The sequence below is a fragment of the Primulina huaijiensis genome, chromosome 15 (genome assembly GCF_012295235.1).
Source record: "Primulina huaijiensis isolate GDHJ02 chromosome 15, ASM1229523v2, whole genome shotgun sequence".
In the NCBI taxonomy this organism is placed as follows: Eukaryota; Viridiplantae; Streptophyta; class Magnoliopsida; order Lamiales; family Gesneriaceae; genus Primulina; species Primulina huaijiensis.
This window is the reverse complement of record NC_133320.1, coordinates 21,133,936-21,151,987: the sequence shown is the minus strand read 5'-3', so window position 1 is coordinate 21,151,987 and position 18,052 is coordinate 21,133,936. Positions and strand designations below refer to the sequence as shown.

The following is an 18,052-nucleotide window of genomic DNA, read 5'->3' as shown; positions in this document are numbered from 1 at the left end:
TAATCAATGAAATTAAAAAAATTTAGGGAGCGGTCGCACCCACCCGGCCTTTTGGCTCCGCCAATGGTCGCATAGGTATTGTGGTTATACTCTTGGACGAAAAGACATTTATTTATATTGACTAATTGATTCATTATAGGCTCAAACCTATAGTGCATCATGTGAGGCAAGTGTCTCACGCCCACAAATTTTAAGGACACCAAAATCTTTTTTTTTTAAAAAAAATAATATGGTTCAAATACACAACTATGATTTGGTGTCACACTCCCAATAGCATAAGTTTTAGAAAACAAACGAAACGTTAATAACAATATAACAAGTGGTTTGAATTTGATGTTGTGTGTACATCATCGTCGTTAGATCATGTGAACCCCACATCTCTGCTCTTCATAGCAGAGGATCCAAACTCTATAATGAGACACCCACAATCCAAATATTTAACACTTTTATTTATTTAATGAAATGAATGCTAAAATTTACTCTCTTTTCATCATGCATAAAGGAGAATGTAATAGTGTTTGATCAATTTTATTATACGAGTTTATATATGAATTAATATGTGTTATGATTTGTCTATTAGGTTAAACTCAAATTTAAAATGATCGATTAAAGTTTTGGTTATTAGACTTTAATATATCTGATAGATTGTTGGTCTTTAATGTGTAAAAACAAAAATGTACTTTCTGTTTTTATGATGAACAAAAACAGAAATATCAGAAGATGATGATATACATTATCTATATATTGGTCATGGTCTTGGATCGCACGTTATCATGTTCTCTATTCTCTACTCTTATTATATAAAAAAGATTCGAAGGTAAAACAAATGACTCTTTAAAAAAGAAGAACTTATAGATTTGGAAGATCAGCCACTCATTCTCAAGGCATAAAGGACTATGACTTCAAGTACACTTCAGCTAAGGTTTTCGGCATAATTATTTATGATTTAAAATGATGGATTTGAGATTTATATGGATTTTCCCCTACATATAGAACACGTATACCGCCATTAAAACTTTTCATTTCAACTCGGTTATTTTTTATTTTTATTTTTTTAACTTTGAAAACTTACAACCGCTACTTTTTAGCGCTTTTTAGGTAAACCCAAAGTGACAGCGTTGGTGTTTGTTATACCCTACCACCATACCCACTATCCCTTGGGGCCATTTCGACTAGGTTATTGTTTATACTCAAGTAAGACAAATTTGACACATGCACTTAGTAAACCCAAAGTGAAAGTGGCCATCTTAGGGCCATCTTCAATGTGAACTGTTCTTAGTGATGGCAATTCCAATCACAAGGAAGTAGAATGTTGGATGACCCTTCCAATACAAATATAATTGTCCCTCCCTCCAAGGTATTTTGGCTTTCAATAATCCCAATGTAGTTCAGTTTCTATATTTAATATTAATTTTCCGATCTCTTTTACCAGTCTAAAAAATTTGAGATTTTCTTGACTTTACATTAAAGTTCTTCATTGGTAAACATACCTCAGGAGTTAGGACTGGCAAGGTTCACCTCCAGACGAATTATTACTTCAGTTGGTGTCAACTTTATTGGCATCATTTAGGAAATAGCGTTACACATATATTATTCTCCTGGTTTAACTTTACAGAATGATGTACATTTAAATGCATCTTTGTCATAGTTGTCCCTCTTTTAATACACTGTTTCTCGGAGATCATTCATTTTCTTCTTCTGTTATTTCTGCTGGATTTTTGCCCGCTGAAAGATATTCTAGTGCAGTTACGACGTCGCTGATCAATGGTCGAATCGAGGCTTCTTCTTGGAGACACATTGCAGCGATTGCAAGAGCTTGGTGCAACCCCTTCTCGGGGTATGCCCCTTCAAGCAACGGATCTACCATCAAATGAAACTTTTTCTTGTCTCTGAACAAAGGTCGTGCCTGCAAAGATTTATGTTTACAAGATAATGTTGTGAATCAATATACAAATTGTACCGTAAAATAAAACGTGTCTGGATTTGGACAAGAAGTGAAACTTTAACGTACCCAATCTATTAGATTTTGCTCAACGGTTGGTCTGGTAGTGTCGATGACTCTCCTGCCTGTGATTATCTCGAGAAACACGACACCGAAGCTATACACATCCGACTTTGTAGTCAACTGGCCCGTGGATGCATACTCTGGTGCACAATAGCCGTAAGTTCCCATCACTCTGGTGGAAATATGGGTGTGGCCCCCGACCGGACCAAGCTTCGCGAGGCCGAAATCAGAGAGTTTTGGATTGAAGTTCTCATCTAAAAGTATGTTTGATGCCTTGAAATCTCGATAGATAACAGGTGGATTGGCGGTTTCATGCAAGTATTCGAGTCCCCTTGCTGCTCCTGCTGCAATCTTCATCCTTGCATGCCAGTCAAGAGGCTCTTCCCCTGGTCCTACATCTTCACACAACAATACATACAGTTGGCATATTTAATTTTCAAATTATATCATTTCAAATACATTATACTAATTTAAATATTAATATATATATATATATGAATAAACAAATGATATAGAAGAATAAATCAAACATACCGAGAAGGTGATCCTCCAAAGAACCATTGTGCATGTACTCATAAACCAAAATCCTCTGTTTACCATCAGCACAATATCCAACTAAATTAACAAGATTGGGATGGTGAAGAAGACTCAATATCAATACTTCCACAAGAAACTCTCTGTTCCCTTGGAATCCATTTCTATCAAGTTGCTTCACTGCAACATCCTGAGGGGGTACAAACAAGAAAAACGAAACGAAATCAATTCGAAAGACCCAAAAAACATGCTGCGATGGTTACAAAGGTGTGGAGGATAGCAGGATTACAATATTTTTGCTCTCGATGTGGCCTTTGTATACCCTCCCGAAACCGCCTTCTCCGATCAAAGTGTCCGGCTTGAAGTTATGAGTAGCAGCACAAAGGTCACGGAATGTGAAAATGTCAGCAGATATATTACCCTTCCCTAGCTTTTCTATTTCTTCCGCTATATACCGTCTTCTGCTAGCATCTGCACATCATTGTTACAGGTATAATAATTTTAATCAAATGAGCATCATATTTCATGTAGGAAACAAGAACGGATATGTACTGGCTGGCTATTCTTGATACATTTAGCCACAAAATCGTCATATATTTCTAAAAACTTCACGCAGAATTCGAATTTTGTTTAAAATTCAAATGCCATTCTCATAATGCATTATCATTTTCACCAATATCCGAAAGCTTCATTTCGATACATAAACCCCACCCTTGGTTACGTCTTCCTGGAAATGAAGAAAGGGAAAAAAGCCAATGGGATGAAGCATGAATAACTTTTGTGTGTAAGTTACCAGATTTGAAGGATATATTAGCAAAAGAGCCAAAATAATCTGCCTTCTTGTATTCTGGCGCGCCATTTTTAGATGACCTTTTCTGGGTTTTCCCTCCAGATAAGCAACATGAGAAACGTCCCAACATTTTCTTTACGATCCTTCGCGTTTATTTCAACTCAAATTCACCATTCTACACAAAAACACAATCAATCCATTAATCCCACAAATAATATAGAATCGAGATAGGCTACAGAATGTTTTGTAAAATTCTTAAAAAATCGATCTTTTTTTTTTTTGGCATATAAAGAAACCAACATAGGATTGTTTAGAGTCGTTTCCTCTCCCGTATAAAGCAATCAACGTGTTTTCCTACTTGTATTTGGCATCGTCATCTTTTTCCCCTTCCAGATTTAGCAAATGGGATGGTGGCCACCAATTATGAATCAAAAACTAAACTACAAAAATAAATAATATGTAAAGATATCCCAATACTCGAGCGAGCTGAACTAGCGACTTTGGAATTTGAGTTCGATCTGTATGATTTTTTTACTCGTTCGAGTTTCTTGAGCATCATTGCGCTTCGTTTGTGAATTGGCAAAAAAGTTTCGTTCTATTTTTTTTTATACTAATTGGTAAAACATACGGTTAATTTCTAAAAATTAAGAATAATATATTAATTAAATCATATTTTAAATATCACAAAAATTTTGGTGAGACGGATCTTCTATTTGGGTCACCCATAAAAAAATATTACTTATTATTGTAAATATGAACAAAATTGACTCATCTCACATATAAAAATCCGTGAGACCGTCACAAGGGACCGACTAAAAATATATTAAGGTAATATATAAGGTTAACTCAAAATAGAGGATCTTATATATTCCACATTGTCGCAAGACCCTTCATCTATAATTTCTTTGGTTTTTTTTTTATGATGACCTCCATTATTATTGAGTTCGGTACGTATCGATCATTGGATAAATTTCTGAACTAACGTAATAGTTTGCAAATCACACTAACCAAGTAAATCACACCAGACAAACTCGTCCGAGAAAGACTCTCCTTCTTTTTTTAAAGTGACCTTGGTATACATTTTTATATTGAGAGAAACGACATAATTTGTAAAAGTTTATAAATAAATTATCCCATGCTCATTTTCAAAAATGAAATCAATTTCCCCAAAATAGGACTAAATATAACCTAGTGGTGTTTCAAATCAAACAATCATATTAACCTCCAAGCTAAGTAATAAAAATCTTGCCAGTTCCTCCATATTACTGGTTTTAAGCTACTAGTCTTACTTGCAGTTTCAGCAAAAGAAATCAGCTTTAGCATGTTTGATTTACTTTAGCTCATCCATTCCAAAATATTATTTTCGTCTAATATTTCATTTTTCAGAGTAAATGGCATATGATATTAGTATATAAAAATAATGATAGTACAAGTACAATACATCTCATCAATTTTTCATTGTCGAATGCAAAAATTCTAACGTCTGTGTGGATGCATACAGCATGAAATTGTATGGGACTAACTTAGCAGTAGAATTAGTCAGATTTCGAAGGGATGTGGTTGCCACCATTTGCAATCTTGTACAGATAAAATCCAGTCATGAGAAAACTGCAAATAAGAAACCAATGGTTAACAATTCTGCTAGTCTAGGTAAATCGAAATGTTATCTATTGTATACTAGCAGCAGATATGTTGCAAAGCCAAACGGGAGATGGGAGGATTGACCCATCCTGCAGAATTACCAAGAAAGAACGTTGCAAATGGTATCGGGTCGAGGCAATACTTTAGCACATTCTAAAGGAAATGAGAGTAGGTTGTATTCCAAAAAGGTTTGAGAATCGAGTAGGTTCTAGTCCCAACAGTTCGGATAAGAAATTTCAATCCATAGTAATCGAGCAACTGTGCACTGTAAGTCGAGGGGCAGCCACGATGGAAGACTATAACTAGAAATAAAATGTAGCCACCGACGTCTGTACACATAAGAAATACTTGGTTAAGTGCAAGTTGCTCATCAACTTAGGAATTACTTTTTTTTTTTTTTTAATGACGTGAGAACTTGGCTGATATAACTCTCAGCCTCTTCGAGCATGCTCATATATGAACTAGCTCAGATGGTCTTAGACGCTGTTTTATGAAACTCAATCACACCAACACTATGCACAAAGATTTTCAAATCGATACAAGTTGCAAGTGCACGTTCGAGTTTACTTTACCTGATCCCAGCAACCATACCGGCTGGCATTATCTTTGAAGTTTGCAGATACCTCTGGGTCATAACCCAGGTTAGCATAGCAGCAATAGCTGTTTCAAGAAACGCAGGACGAATGAATTTAAAACTAATCAAAGAGAATAAAATTTACTTAGTTTTAGTTTTTTTTTTTTTATTAAGATTAGATCTCTTGTGAGCCGGTCTCACGAATCTTTATCTGTGAGACGGATCAACCCTACTGATATTCACAATAAAAAGTAATATTCTTAGTATAAAAAACAATACTTTTCATAGATGACACAAATAAGATATCTATCTCACATACCGTCTTACACAAATTTTTGTCTTTTATTAAAGTAGGTCTATTGTCGTCGACTTAATTCAAATCTACAATGAATCGTGATATTTCACATATATTCATGGATTGGCAAAAACTTTTGTCACCGGTTGTATTTTGTGAGACGGATCTTTATTTGAGTTATCCATGAAAAGTATTAATTTTTATACTAAGAATATTATTTTTTTATACTGAATATCGGTAGGGTTCAACCATCTTTATAATGATTCGTCAAAATCGTCAAAACGTATCACAAAGGACATAATCTCATAAATTTGATCAGAGATTTATCACATAAAATTGAGTTTTTGTGTACAACGTGTTAGTCTATACTGAGTTTTCTATTTTAATTCCAATTTTAATGAATATCATTAGATCAAGAGCTTTCTCATATTTTTTTGGAACTTCACAGGGGAAGAAATATTTCAGACGTTTCAATATTTCACTTATATTCAATTCATATACTAACTTTATTTTGATCTCAAATTTAGAAAAATAAGCGTCGATTAAAAAGAAGCATACCAGTCTCCAGAATCAAGGCAAAGTAGGAATTTGTGCGCTTGTTGTAGGCTTGAAGGCTAAGAAATCCGGCGAGGACGAGCAGCAACCCGGTGCCGGCGCCACCAGCCAGCGACGCCGTGCTGCCTTTCCTCGAGTATCCAATTACGCCCCCCACCACCAAAAGCAGCCCATACGGGATGGTGAAGTAGAAATCCAGCATATTTCTGAACTGGGTTTTCTGAGAAATCTAGATTTTTCAAATTTTTGGGATCAAATTTAAAGGAGAAAGGAAATGAGAGAAGATTTTGAAAGTTTCGGTGGTGATGGCTTGTTCGTTGAATCCGTCAATTTGTTCATGCCGCTGCCAACTCCGTTGACCGTAATACTTCATCTAGAAAGTTGATCCAATGACCCGGCTGTGCATGTCTAGTATCTTTACTTAAAGTCTTTGATATATTATAAATAAGAGTATTTTTAATATATTTTTTTGTTCCTTTTTATTTGAGTTTTTGTGTATTAATAATACATATAAATTTATTTATTTAATATAATATAATAATATTCGAGGAGTAAGTAAAGATAGATATATGACATCAAAATTAATATTTTTGACATAAATATATAAATGTAATGAATATTAATTATTTTGACATAAAAAATAATATTTTTATGAATCTGATCAGACATCCAACTCACAAAATTGACATGTAAGACGATTTCATAAAATTTTTTATATGCTTAGCATTTCATGCTAATTAATTTGGTGTATCAATATGAACTATCGTATTAATATTTGTTTAGTAACTTTAATTGTATGAGTTTATTAATAATTTTTATATTTGTCTCTAATTTTTTCTAAGGCTTTTTCCCACTTTATCTTGAAATTGAAATGTTTTATCGTACATGATAATGTGTAAAGAATCATAGAAGATAATAAATATTAGTTACATGAGAAAAAATGTGGCATGAAATATAACAAACTCATTAAAAAAATATCATCATGCATACTCATACAGTTGACTGCAAAAGAAATATATTCCGGTTTGGTCTAATATCCAAACCCAGTTGCATAATGAACCAAACAAACAAAATATCAAACACAATCGAGTGAGGCGATCCGACACTATAATTCAGCGAGATGTTCAGCAAAAGCAGAGGGGCAAGCTAGAAAATTTAATTACCAAATATTTTTTAAAAAAAACAAAATTTATATTTTAAAGAATTAAACATAAAAATTTGAATTTTTGAAATTTTTTTACTAAGCGTTCAAATGAATCTGCATGAGTGCTTGAGTGACAGAACAATCACAAAGCAAAGACATGCAACAAGAATATCAAGAAATGAAGCATGCCAAACAAGAAAACGAAATGAGGAGAATCCCGAAAACAGAATAATATTAAGAACCGGGTTTCAAGAAGACAGAGTCTTTGTGCACCTATAATGTAAATAGACATTAAATTACTTTTTACTCTAAATAAACAGAGCATGCTCCCAAACTCCTTCGGTAGAGAGAAGGCTTCCCACATGCTCACCGAGTGCCACTGCACTTGTTCAAACACATGTATGTTGCTGTACGATCAGAAAGATTTCTAATCATGGAATGATGCTTCGTTTTCCAAATCTGTTTCAGCCGCATAAGTTTCTGGAAACTCAACCTCGGGTAGGGGAGTTGATTCTTCTGTGATGTGCACCTCATTCTCTTTCTTATTTTCCTGTACAGCCTAGAGCAAGTTATGTAATCAAAGAAAGACACAAGAAATCATGGCTTGGATTCTCTAAAACAAAGATATTTGCAATTTTGCATAAGTTGAGGCTTCTTCTTACCTTTAAAAGATCGGTCATTTTCCCAGTTCCATAATCGAAAAAAGATTTTGTGCCAGACACAGATTGTAAGGACTTGGATGAAAAGGGATCAATGGTATTTCCAAATTCTTGTGTTAAATCTTCTGATACGGATTTCAATGCTTCCTTGCTATTCTCCGTCTGAGTATCTGATGTTTGTGAAGAGCCTGATGTATCGGTATCTATTGATTTCATTGAGTGGTCACCTTTTTCCAGTCCACTGTCACAGGGACCTTCTTGAACAGAACTGGTGTTAACCTGCTCACTAACTACAGAAACTTGTTGGCTGTGATGGGGCTGTGTGGCCACAAACATCTGGCTAACTGGTCTAGATCGATCAGGTGGCAACATGGCTAAAGGTTCAACCATATGCACATCATCGTCTCCGAATTCCAGCATGTGACCAGAATGGGGTGTGCTTAAAGGTATTTGGTTCGTAGGCGATATCTCATTCAAAAAACTGCCAGGTTGAAGTACAATAGGAGCCACAGTGCCTGTCACATTGACGGGAGGAACAGAAGGAGCTATTTTTGGTGATGAATATTTGTGTTTTAAAGGAACTATAGCACCTGGTTGAATTGGAAGTTTCTCGCCACGTGACCAACCTCGTTTTTCTGTGGGCATGTGGACCTCATTTCTTCTAATCATTTTCATATGTGGGGCAACATCGTTAGCTGCTGTGACTGGAATAAAATGTCCGGGTTTGAAAACAACACCCCTTAAATTTGTATCTGAGTTACCAATTCGAACAGTAAGCAAATAACCAGCGTCAAATGTAGCCTCAACAACGCCAGTCACTGGCTGGCCAACCATTATATCGATTCCATTGTTTTGATCAGCTCTCTGAGAAAGGTATTCTTTCGTTCCTAAAAAACCAGGGGCTGTGCGAGCAGCTTTAGCATGCTTTAGGCTGGGATCTTTACGTGGACGACCACGTCTACGCTTCGCAGGAAGGAGCGAAGGGCCACCAGTGCTCTCCTCTTGATCAAGTTGGTTCATTTTGAGAAATAGCTGCAAAGTTTATTTATTCCATAGTCAATTCGAATAAAAGAAAAATCTTTAACTAATAACTATAGGTCAGAGGCCCCAAATGTATAGGACACTTGATTGTAAGTAAGAAAATAAGAAACCCTGAATTCTTTCATGATTAATGATGATAACAAGCAGCAATCATAACATAAATAGGAAGAATATATTAATATGAACGGTGCTTAGGCACTTTGGGATCATGAAATTCATCAGTTAATCAATTATTGAGCAACTTCTTCAAGACATGAAAATTCTTATGCTCACTTTAAAGACGCGATGATATGTAAAAAAGGATTTCATCTCAATCTTTCTTCCACATATAATGGCCCTAAAAACTTATTTTCAGTATATTCTCTCTCGGCATTAATTTCATCCCAATTTTCTCTTCCTCTATAAAAGAAAGTCCTACAAATTCTCATTTTTGTCGGCTTTCTTTCCACTTTCATCCGTGTTGGAGAGAACAATAATATTTCAGACAATTTGGATCTTTCAGCAGATTTCTAAATCAGAAATACTAATACCAAACAATGAGTACAAGGAGACTGTAGATACCAAACACATAAATCAATATATGAGCTCAGTAAAAGTGATGGCGATCAAGAGTTGGTCCTATTAATAACTGCAATTACATGCACCCATGCGAACTAGTTTGTTTAATCTTCTTTTGTATAATACTTTTGTATAATGTCATGTTTGAATTTATAAAATAACCAAGCATACTGTCGAAACAAAAAAAAATACACTTGTTCTCTACTTCACTACGAATGTGGTGGTTGACGTTTTAGATGCTGGTTTTGGAGTAAACATTGAGATGAATAAGTTAGTTATCAAACAAATAGCTGCACATAATAGAGTCAAGTAAAGGTTAAAAAACAAGAGTTTTTATGACTTTATGAATAAGCGCTTTAAAATAAGTGTTGCTTCCAGCACACAGGACAAATGAATCATCAAACTTTACATTCATTAAGTATGTTACAACTTGTGGTGGCAAGAGATGCAGCCAAATAAAGAATTGGGTCATTCAGTTAGCTTATTGTATTCAGAAGTTTGAAAAAAGCAAAATGTAAACCACTACGAATTCCCAACGAGATATCCTCAACAATATTAAAATAATCAGGAATATGAGGTGTTGGAATTATATTTATTAGTCTTGGCTTGGGTTTAGAACTCAAAACCCCTTAGACATTCATAATCCAACGTGCATCTGTAATCTCTTTTGATATGGATCAGCTCCAATACAGTGCTTGAGAAGGTCTGTCTTTCTTATAGAAAGATTATAAATATAAGCCTCTCCTCATTTCATAATGGAACAAAATCCCCCACATACTTTCCTAAAATTCTCTCAATGTAGTTTTGGAGAATCACCAAATGAAATGTATAGATCTGAGTGTAAGAAATGTAATAACTCCTATGCAAACCAATTGTTGACAGGCTGGATTCAGATGTGGTGAGTGAAGCTAATATATGTATCGACCTAATATTCCTTAAATTCCAGCACGAGGGATTGAGCAATTTAGTGTTTTGATTTATGTATCGCGTAGTTATTTTCATTTGAACACTTATTCATATAGATTAATAAATCGAATAAGACTACACGATTAAAGATTTTTAATTTCCGAAAAACAACATCAAACAAAACCTCCGAAAAATCCAGCTATGTGCCACTGAGTGCCATTGTTCACGTCATAGCCTAACCACTGACTCATTTTTAACAAGATTCGAGAAACCTGGGAAAAAGGGCATTCAAGATGAAGACAATGATGTGAAGAATACCAATAACAAAAATTAATTTCCTGCATTCTCAACTTTCCTAAGGCTGGTTGAGAGCATCATGTCATCAACATTATTTTTATAATCTTTCTCGAGGTGAAGAAACTTAGAAAGATCATCAATATACGACAAATTTCATCAGAACCCCTGCAAAAATTCAAAAAAGCAAAAAACCTCCATTGTCAAATCAATGGCATTTAAAACCCTGTATTTTTAAATAATCAGGTATAAAACCCCTTGCAAATAGGGTAAACATGCTTGCTTTTTAAAAAACCACAGGGGTACAAAACGCTATTAATTTTACATATGGGGGGATTTATGCTTTATGGACTTTTATGAGGGTGGAAAATGCTATTTGCCCATAAATATAATCCTCTCTCCACAAGTATACATGCTTCAATGTTCAAACTCAAAATTGTGACAATTTGATGTAAATGGCCTTTCCTAGTCCTCAGAAGTTGGTAGATTTTCGAAGTCGTTACTAACTGTTCCTAGTAATGGCAAGGACATTTTACAGAACTTATAATTAGACAAATCAAGTAAATGAAGGTAAAATAACAAGTAAATAAATATGGAAGAATATACCTTGATTAGTGTCTATAAATATCTATCGGATAGAATAGAAAGTAAAATCACAGAAACTAATAGAAGAAAATTGGGGATCTGAAACAAGGCTTATGAAAATGTCGCCAAGAAGGCAAGAATAGAATGGCAAAACTCGCTGAGGGCACACATTTATAGCAGGAAGCGAGAGACTTTTGAATTATATTTTTGCACCAATTCGAGCGATAACGGATTCTTTTGACACTAGAAAACAAGTAATATTATGAGTAGGTTGAGAGAAAATTTAATGTGATGACGTTTCATATTACAGACGTCGAGTGCCGTTTCAAATTATTACCCCCGTAGAACTTTACCGACTTGTTGAAAACTACAGAAGCTCATTTGTGTGTTTTTTTTAATTTCATTATAATTTTATTTTGGTCGTGCATGCTAAATAGACAAGAAGTTTGTCATTGAACTATTTTTAAAGCAGGCAAACTAGCATAGTAGCATTGAGAAAAATAAAGAAAATAATTAAGAATTAAATAAAAAATAGTACAGAAAAATAAGACAGCAATAAAGTCCTCCTCAACAAGTTGACAGAAACTCAACAGACGCATCCGGTGATGGCTTTTTGTCAACAAATGACTACCAAACTTAAGCCACTATGTATGTTTCCTAGAAACACTTGAGAAAATCTATATTATACTTGATAAAGTCTCAATTAGATTTTGTCAATTTGAGAATCCCACAATGGGTTTGAGATTATTCATCCAGTATGGCAAGTAATAAAAAGTTGAAGTCTGGCAAAACTGGTAGGTGGAACTTGTTAATATTGCAAATTTTATTTTTGAAGAGTATTGCACTTTCATTTCAACTTATAAGCATTAATATAATATAATGTTAATAAGAGGAGAAAAACCAAAAGGGTAGTACACCAAGCATATGATCAGCTTCCAGATTTCTAAAACTTGTATCAGAAGGGAAGAGACTCAAAGCAAACAATGTATCCAATCCCTGATGCGGCTATTTTTACGTACCAAACAATTCAGCCTGTTTCCAAAACTTTCACTCATTTCAAAATAGCATATCAATCAATTATCCGAACGGTGAAGCAATGATGATCCAAACTTAGATCCTGAGTTCGAGTCACGCGGGATGCACACGTGGGTCATTGGGTGAATAAACTGGAATGTGCAAAGCAATAACACATCTTTACCTGATTTAATACCATTTTACTATACTACAGTACCATGTAACAGACTGTATATACTGAACTGTGTCATCAAACTTAACCTTCATAATTAGAAAATGTAAAGGTATATGAAGCACGGATTTGTGAAATCATATTTAAATTGTTGGTCCCACGTGCGGTAATTTGAGATAATAAAATCCGAAAATAAAGAATAAACTGGACACCGAGATTTACGTGGAAAACCCCTAAAAATTATTAGGGTAAAAACCACGGGTAAGATGAAAAGATTTTCACTATAATATTTTGTGGTGTACAACTCACTCACTGTGTTTCCAAAGAGAACACACACTCTCTTAATACAGGAGAACAAAACACCTCACAAATATTATAGAACTAATAGGAGGAATAATAAAACACAAGAAGAAACTTGTGAATGGGATACTTAGAAATTCCGAATGATGCCTCTATTTATAGATGCATCTACAGTATGAATCTTCATCTCCCATTTCAAAGAAGTCAGCTGCCGTGTTCAAATTCTCTTCAAATTATGCTAGCACATATTGTTCCCATTAAATGCTCCTGCCTAAATGTTCTGCCGACATTTCTCCCACTTGGAGATTTGATTGAGAATCAAACACATCTCCACACATCTTTTCAATCTTGCCATTACCTGCTGCTTACGTCTCTGCTAGGCCACTTGAAAATCTACACCACTCAAACTTATCAGTGTTCACTGGCTTGGTCAGAAAATCAGCTATGTTTTCTTTCGTATGGATCTTCTGCATATCCACGCTTCCTTTTTCTACTACTTCTCGCACAAAATGAAATTGTACTCCAATGTGTTTTGTCCTGGAATGAAAAGCTGGTCCCAAGTCCTTCATATCAAATTCCCTAGCCAACTGTGCCTTCAATCCTTGGACATGATCTTTGTTGGTACCTGCTGCCAACATGTCGTCCACATACAACAGCAAAATAATATAATCATCACCAGACCTCTTGAAATACGCACAAGGGTCTGCACTCAGTTTGTTGTATACAAGGCTCATGATATAGGAATCAAATCTCTTGTACCAACACCTCGGCGCCTGTTTGAGACCGTACAGAGATTTGTTCAACCTGCAAACCAAGTTCTCTTTGCCTTTTTCCGCAAAACTTTCTGGCTGGATCATATAGATTTCTTCTTCAAGATCTCCATGAAGAAATGCCGTTTTCACATCTAGCTGTTCTAGATGTAGGTCAAACACTGCACACAATGCCAACACTATTCTGACTGTTGTAAGCCGAACCACAGGAGAAAATATCTCATTGAAGTCAATGCCTTCTTTCTGAGCATACCCTTTTACCACCCATCTAGCACGATACCGCTCCACTTGGTTATTGCCATCACGCTTGATCTTATAGAGCCATCTGTTGCCAATGGCTTTCCTTCCTCGTGGTAGTGTAACAAGATCCCAAGTTTTATTCCTGTCTAATGCCTCCAATTCTTCTTGCATTGCTACCATCCACAAGGATACATCCGAGCTTTGAGTAGCTTCGTGAAAACTCGATGGCTCACCACCCTCTGATAATAGACAATATGCAATGTTGCTTTCAGTGACATAATCTGAAAGCCAACCTGGTGGTCTTCTGTCTCGAGTTGACTGCCTCACATTGGAAACTTCAGACTCAACTTGTTCTTGTTCTTCGTGCTCTGGTACTGCTTCACAAGAAACTTGACCTTCGTCCGTCTTATTTTTCACATGAAAAATAGTAGTTTCTGAATTCTGTGTGCCTTTGTTTCCCTTTACTTTATCTTCTTCGAAGATAACATCCCTGCTGATGACAAGCTTGTGAACAGTAGGATCCCACAAGCGAAACCCCTTTACTCCATCAGCATAACCCAAGAAGATACATTTTCTGGATTTCGAATCCACCTTCGATCTTTCTTGCTCATTGTACAGAACGTACACAGGACTTCCAAATGTATGCAAATGAGAATATTCTGTCGGCTTCCTAGTCCACATCTCCATCGGAGTCTTCAGATCAATCGCCACTGAAGGAGAACGATTTATAATATAACAAGCGGTTTTGACTGCTTCTGCCCAAAATGACTTGTCTATACCCGCAGTCCTCAACATAGCTCTTGTTCTGTCCAACAAGGTTATGTTCATCCGCTCCGCCACTCCATTTTGTTGAGGTGTGTAAGCTGTCGTGAATTGTCTTTTGATGCCCTCATGTTGATAAAATGCATCAAATTCGTCACTGGTATATTCTCCTCCATTGTCAGTCCTCAGACACTTGATTTTCTTTTCAGAATCAAGTTCGACCCGCGCTTTGAAATCTTTGAAGATCTGGAAAACATCTGATTTCTTCTTGATCAGATACACCCAACATCTCCTAGAGAAATTATCAATAAACGAAACAAAGTATCTCGCTCCTCCTAGGGATACAACCGGTGCTTGCCAAACATCCGAATGAATCAGCACCAATATGCTTTTGCTCCTGGCAGTAGAAGTACCAAACTTTAATCTGTGTTGTTTACTGGTAACACAATGCTCACAAAAGGGTAATGACACTTTTGTAAGTCCCGGCAGCAGCTTCCGTTCTGAGAGAATTTTCAACCCCCGTTCTGACATATGCCCGAGCTTTCTATGCCATAACACTGTTAATTCTTCTCCTGAACCATTGGATGCAACAGCTAGTTCTGCCTCTTTGTGTGTTTCTCCCAAAAGTACAGACAGATTTGCAGCAACCTTTTCCGCCTTCATAACCACAAGCGCGCCGTTCACACTTTTCATGATCTCATTCTCGATACGAGTTTTGCACCCGATGTCATCCATTTGCCCCAAGGACAAAAGATTTTTCGTCAGCCCTTTCACATGTCGTACCACATGTATGGTGCGAATGGTGTCATCAAACATTTTAATTTTGATAGTACAGACCCCAGCGATTTCCAAGGCATGATCATTTCCCATGAATACAGATCCTCCTGAGACTGGTTCATAATGATCAAACCATTCTCTCTGAAACGTCATGTGCCACGTCGCTCCTGAATCCATAATCCATGTGTCACAAAATTTGTGTCTGCCTTCTGCAACTGTTGTCGCTTCGCTGAATAAAATTTCACCACTGCCTGAAGTACTGGCCACATTTCCTTGAGATCTCTTCTCGATACTCGTACACTCTTTCTTGAAGTGCCCTTTACCGCCACATTTAAAGCAGTAAATATTTTTCTTCTTACTTCTCGACTTTGATCTACCTCGTCTTTGGCTCCCACTGGAGTCACGGTCCATAAATCTTCCTCTTATCATCGGTAAAGCCTCTGCCTGCTTCGATGTTACCAACCTATCTTCCTTATTCTTGCGCCGGCTTTCTTCTCCGAGAACCGCAGTTAAGACATCGTCGAATCTTAGAAAGCCCATAAGAATATTGTTGGTAATGTTGATGATAAGTTGATCATATGAATCTGGTAGACTTTGAAGTAGAAGCTCCGCACGTTCATTTTCCCCTATTTTATGCCCCATGGAAGTGAGTTGGGCAAATAGAGTATTTAGTGTGTTGATATGGTCGGTCATCGATGAGGATTCCGCCATCCGAAGAGTATAAAGCCTTCTCTTTAGGAAAATCATGTTGTGTAGCGACTTGACCTCGTACATCTTTGTCAGAGTATCCCAGATAACTTTGGCTGTTTTTATCTCAGAGATACTTGACAAAACTTCGTCTGCTATAGCCAAGTGTAAATTGGCAACAGCGTTGTCATTCATCTCATTCCACTTTCCATCATCTGTAATTTCCACCGGTCTATCTCCAATAGCCGCCAAGCAATTCTCCTTTCTTAAAACTGCTTGTATCTTTATTTTCCACAGCATAAAATTGCTTCCGTTGAACTTTGCTATCTCGTACCTTCCCGCCATTATGTCTACAACAATTTTAGTAGACTGGACAAAATAATCCCGCTTAAATAAAAAAATCTCAAAAAATCTTTTCTGATGTGGAAGATCAGTTTAGGCTGCAACCACAGAGCATACTCAGAATTTTAAAAAATTTTAAACCAAGGCTCTGATACCACTCGTTGGTCCCACGTGCGGTAATTTGAGATAATAAAACCCGAAAATAAAGAATAAACTAGACACCGAGATTTACGTAGAAAACCCCAAAAAATTATTATGGTAAAAAACACGGGTAAGATGAAAAGATTTTCACTAAAATATTTTGTGGTGTACAACTCACTCACTGTGTTTCCAAAGAGAACACACACGCTCTTAATACAGGAGAACAAAACACCTCACAAATATTATAGAACTAACAGAAGGAATAATAAAACACAAGAAGAAACTTGTGAATGGGATACTTAGAAATGCCGAATGATGCCTCTATTTATAGATGCATCTACAGTGTGAATCTTCATCTCCCATTTCAAAGAAGTCAGCTGCCGTGTTCAAATTCTCTTCAAACTATGCGGGCACATATTGTTCCCATTAAATGCTCCTGCCTAAATGTTCTGCTGACATAAATTAATGACCTCATTGCATCAACATTTGCACCTCATTGCAATAGATAAAGCCGAGAAAATTTTAAAAAGAAATATAACTCATCAAACACATTAGATACTAAAAAAAAGCATCATAAACCAAAGATTACACATGCATCTCTATAATATTTATAACCACGAAAATCATCTCCCTCTATCTAACAAGTTCATTCCACATAAAAGCATACCAGAAAAATCTCGCAAGGCCATGCAACAACCAAAAAAATCGATAAGAAATAAACAAATTAAATTACCAATTTAATTAAACCAGCAACATCAATCACACCAGTTATAATTTTCTGAGAACAACAAACACTCACAGTTACTCGATTAAAACAAATAAACTGCATACAACTGGCAAAAAATTATCATGCAAAATTTCAAACAAAAAAAAAACAATTATAAACAAATAATTTACGTAAGCTGGTGAAATGGCAGTACCTTTTAGAAGCATTTGGAAATAACTTCTTCACACTAGTAAATCTGAAAACAAAGTATGGATTTTTGCTCGTTAAACCCTAGCGATGGATCGAATTCAGAGCTTTTGGGGCTTAGGGGAAATTGTTAATTATAATTTGCGAGAAGATTATTTTTTTATTACGAGCGTAATGAACTATGCTTTCTTCGGAGCTCGGTACATTGAATTCACCAGTCTGTGACAGAAATATAACACGGACGTATCGTAGTGTGCAACGTGTCTTGTGGAGAATTAAAGTTGAGTCGGGTCGGATCTAAATTTGGGCAAGAAGCCCTGGACCAACAATGTAATGGGCTTGGAAAATATATC

The 18,052-nt window shown here is 36.0% G+C and overlaps 3 protein-coding genes across 5 annotated transcripts; all 3 read right to left on the bottom strand.

Annotated features, from left to right (window-relative positions):
- Window positions 1-1,640: 1,640 nt before the first annotated feature.
- On the bottom strand, window positions 1,641-3,881 carry LOC140958613 (probable serine/threonine-protein kinase PBL23). 2 transcript variants are annotated; one of them, XM_073416127.1, is made up of 6 exons: window positions 3,630-3,881; window positions 3,333-3,504; window positions 2,829-3,010; window positions 2,540-2,729; window positions 2,012-2,403; window positions 1,641-1,906 (listed from the first exon to the last, which is right to left on the bottom strand). In XM_073416127.1, exons 2-6 carry the CDS (start codon window positions 3,457-3,459, stop codon window positions 1,682-1,684), a joined length of 1,116 nt encoding a protein of 371 aa, XP_073272228.1. In that variant the 5' UTR covers window positions 3,460-3,504; window positions 3,630-3,881; the 3' UTR covers window positions 1,641-1,681. The 2 variants fall into 2 exon arrangements, with proteins under 2 accessions (XP_073272228.1, XP_073272229.1); XM_073416128.1 differs by lacking the exon at window positions 3,630-3,881 and having other exon boundaries at window positions 3,333-3,622.
- Window positions 3,882-4,717: 836 nt separating this feature from the next.
- Window positions 4,718-6,786, bottom strand: LOC140959772 (protein FATTY ACID EXPORT 5-like). Its single transcript, XM_073417782.1, has 3 exons — window positions 6,398-6,786; window positions 5,543-5,630; window positions 4,718-4,937 (listed from the first exon to the last, which is right to left on the bottom strand). Exons 1-3 carry the CDS (start codon window positions 6,594-6,596, stop codon window positions 4,865-4,867), a joined length of 360 nt encoding a protein of 119 aa, XP_073273883.1. The 5' UTR covers window positions 6,597-6,786; the 3' UTR covers window positions 4,718-4,864.
- A 969-nt stretch (window positions 6,787-7,755) lies between these two features.
- Window positions 7,756-17,903, bottom strand: LOC140958354 (uncharacterized). 2 transcript variants are annotated; one of them, XM_073415767.1, is made up of 3 exons: window positions 17,707-17,903; window positions 8,201-9,229; window positions 7,756-8,097 (listed from the first exon to the last, which is right to left on the bottom strand). In XM_073415767.1, exons 2-3 carry the CDS (start codon window positions 9,215-9,217, stop codon window positions 7,966-7,968), a joined length of 1,149 nt encoding a protein of 382 aa, XP_073271868.1. In that variant the 5' UTR covers window positions 9,218-9,229; window positions 17,707-17,903; the 3' UTR covers window positions 7,756-7,965. The 2 variants fall into 2 exon arrangements, with proteins under 2 accessions (XP_073271868.1, XP_073271869.1); XM_073415768.1 differs by having other exon boundaries at window positions 7,756-8,088.
- Between the last annotated feature and the right edge of the window lie 149 nt (window positions 17,904-18,052).

Excerpts from the sequence above, each read along its gene's own strand:
- LOC140958613 (XM_073416127.1), bottom strand. The coding sequence starts at position 3,459 with ATGTTGGGACGTTTCTCATGTTGCTTATCTGGAGGGAAAACCCAGAAA. Across the intron at positions 3,011-3,332 it reads TAATATATCCTTCAAATCTG|ATGCTAGCAGAAGACGGTAT; the intron begins GTAACTTACACA and ends AATGATGTGCAG. Across the intron at positions 2,730-2,828 it reads ACATCGAGAGCAAAAATATT|GATGTTGCAGTGAAGCAACT; the intron begins GTAATCCTGCTA and ends GTACCCCCTCAG.
- LOC140959772 (XM_073417782.1), bottom strand. The coding sequence starts at position 6,596 with ATGCTGGATTTCTACTTCACCATCCCGTATGGGCTGCTTTTGGTGGTG. Across the intron at positions 5,631-6,397 it reads TGCCTTGATTCTGGAGACTG|CTATTGCTGCTATGCTAACC; the intron begins GTATGCTTCTTT and ends TTCTTGAAACAG. Across the intron at positions 4,938-5,542 it reads GGTATGGTTGCTGGGATCAG|TTTTCTCATGACTGGATTTT; the intron begins GTAAAGTAAACT and ends TCTTATTTGCAG.
- LOC140958354 (XM_073415767.1), bottom strand. The coding sequence starts at position 9,217 with ATGAACCAACTTGATCAAGAGGAGAGCACTGGTGGCCCTTCGCTCCTT. Across the intron at positions 8,098-8,200 it reads AAATGACCGATCTTTTAAAG|GCTGTACAGGAAAATAAGAA; the intron begins GTAAGAAGAAGC and ends AACTTGCTCTAG.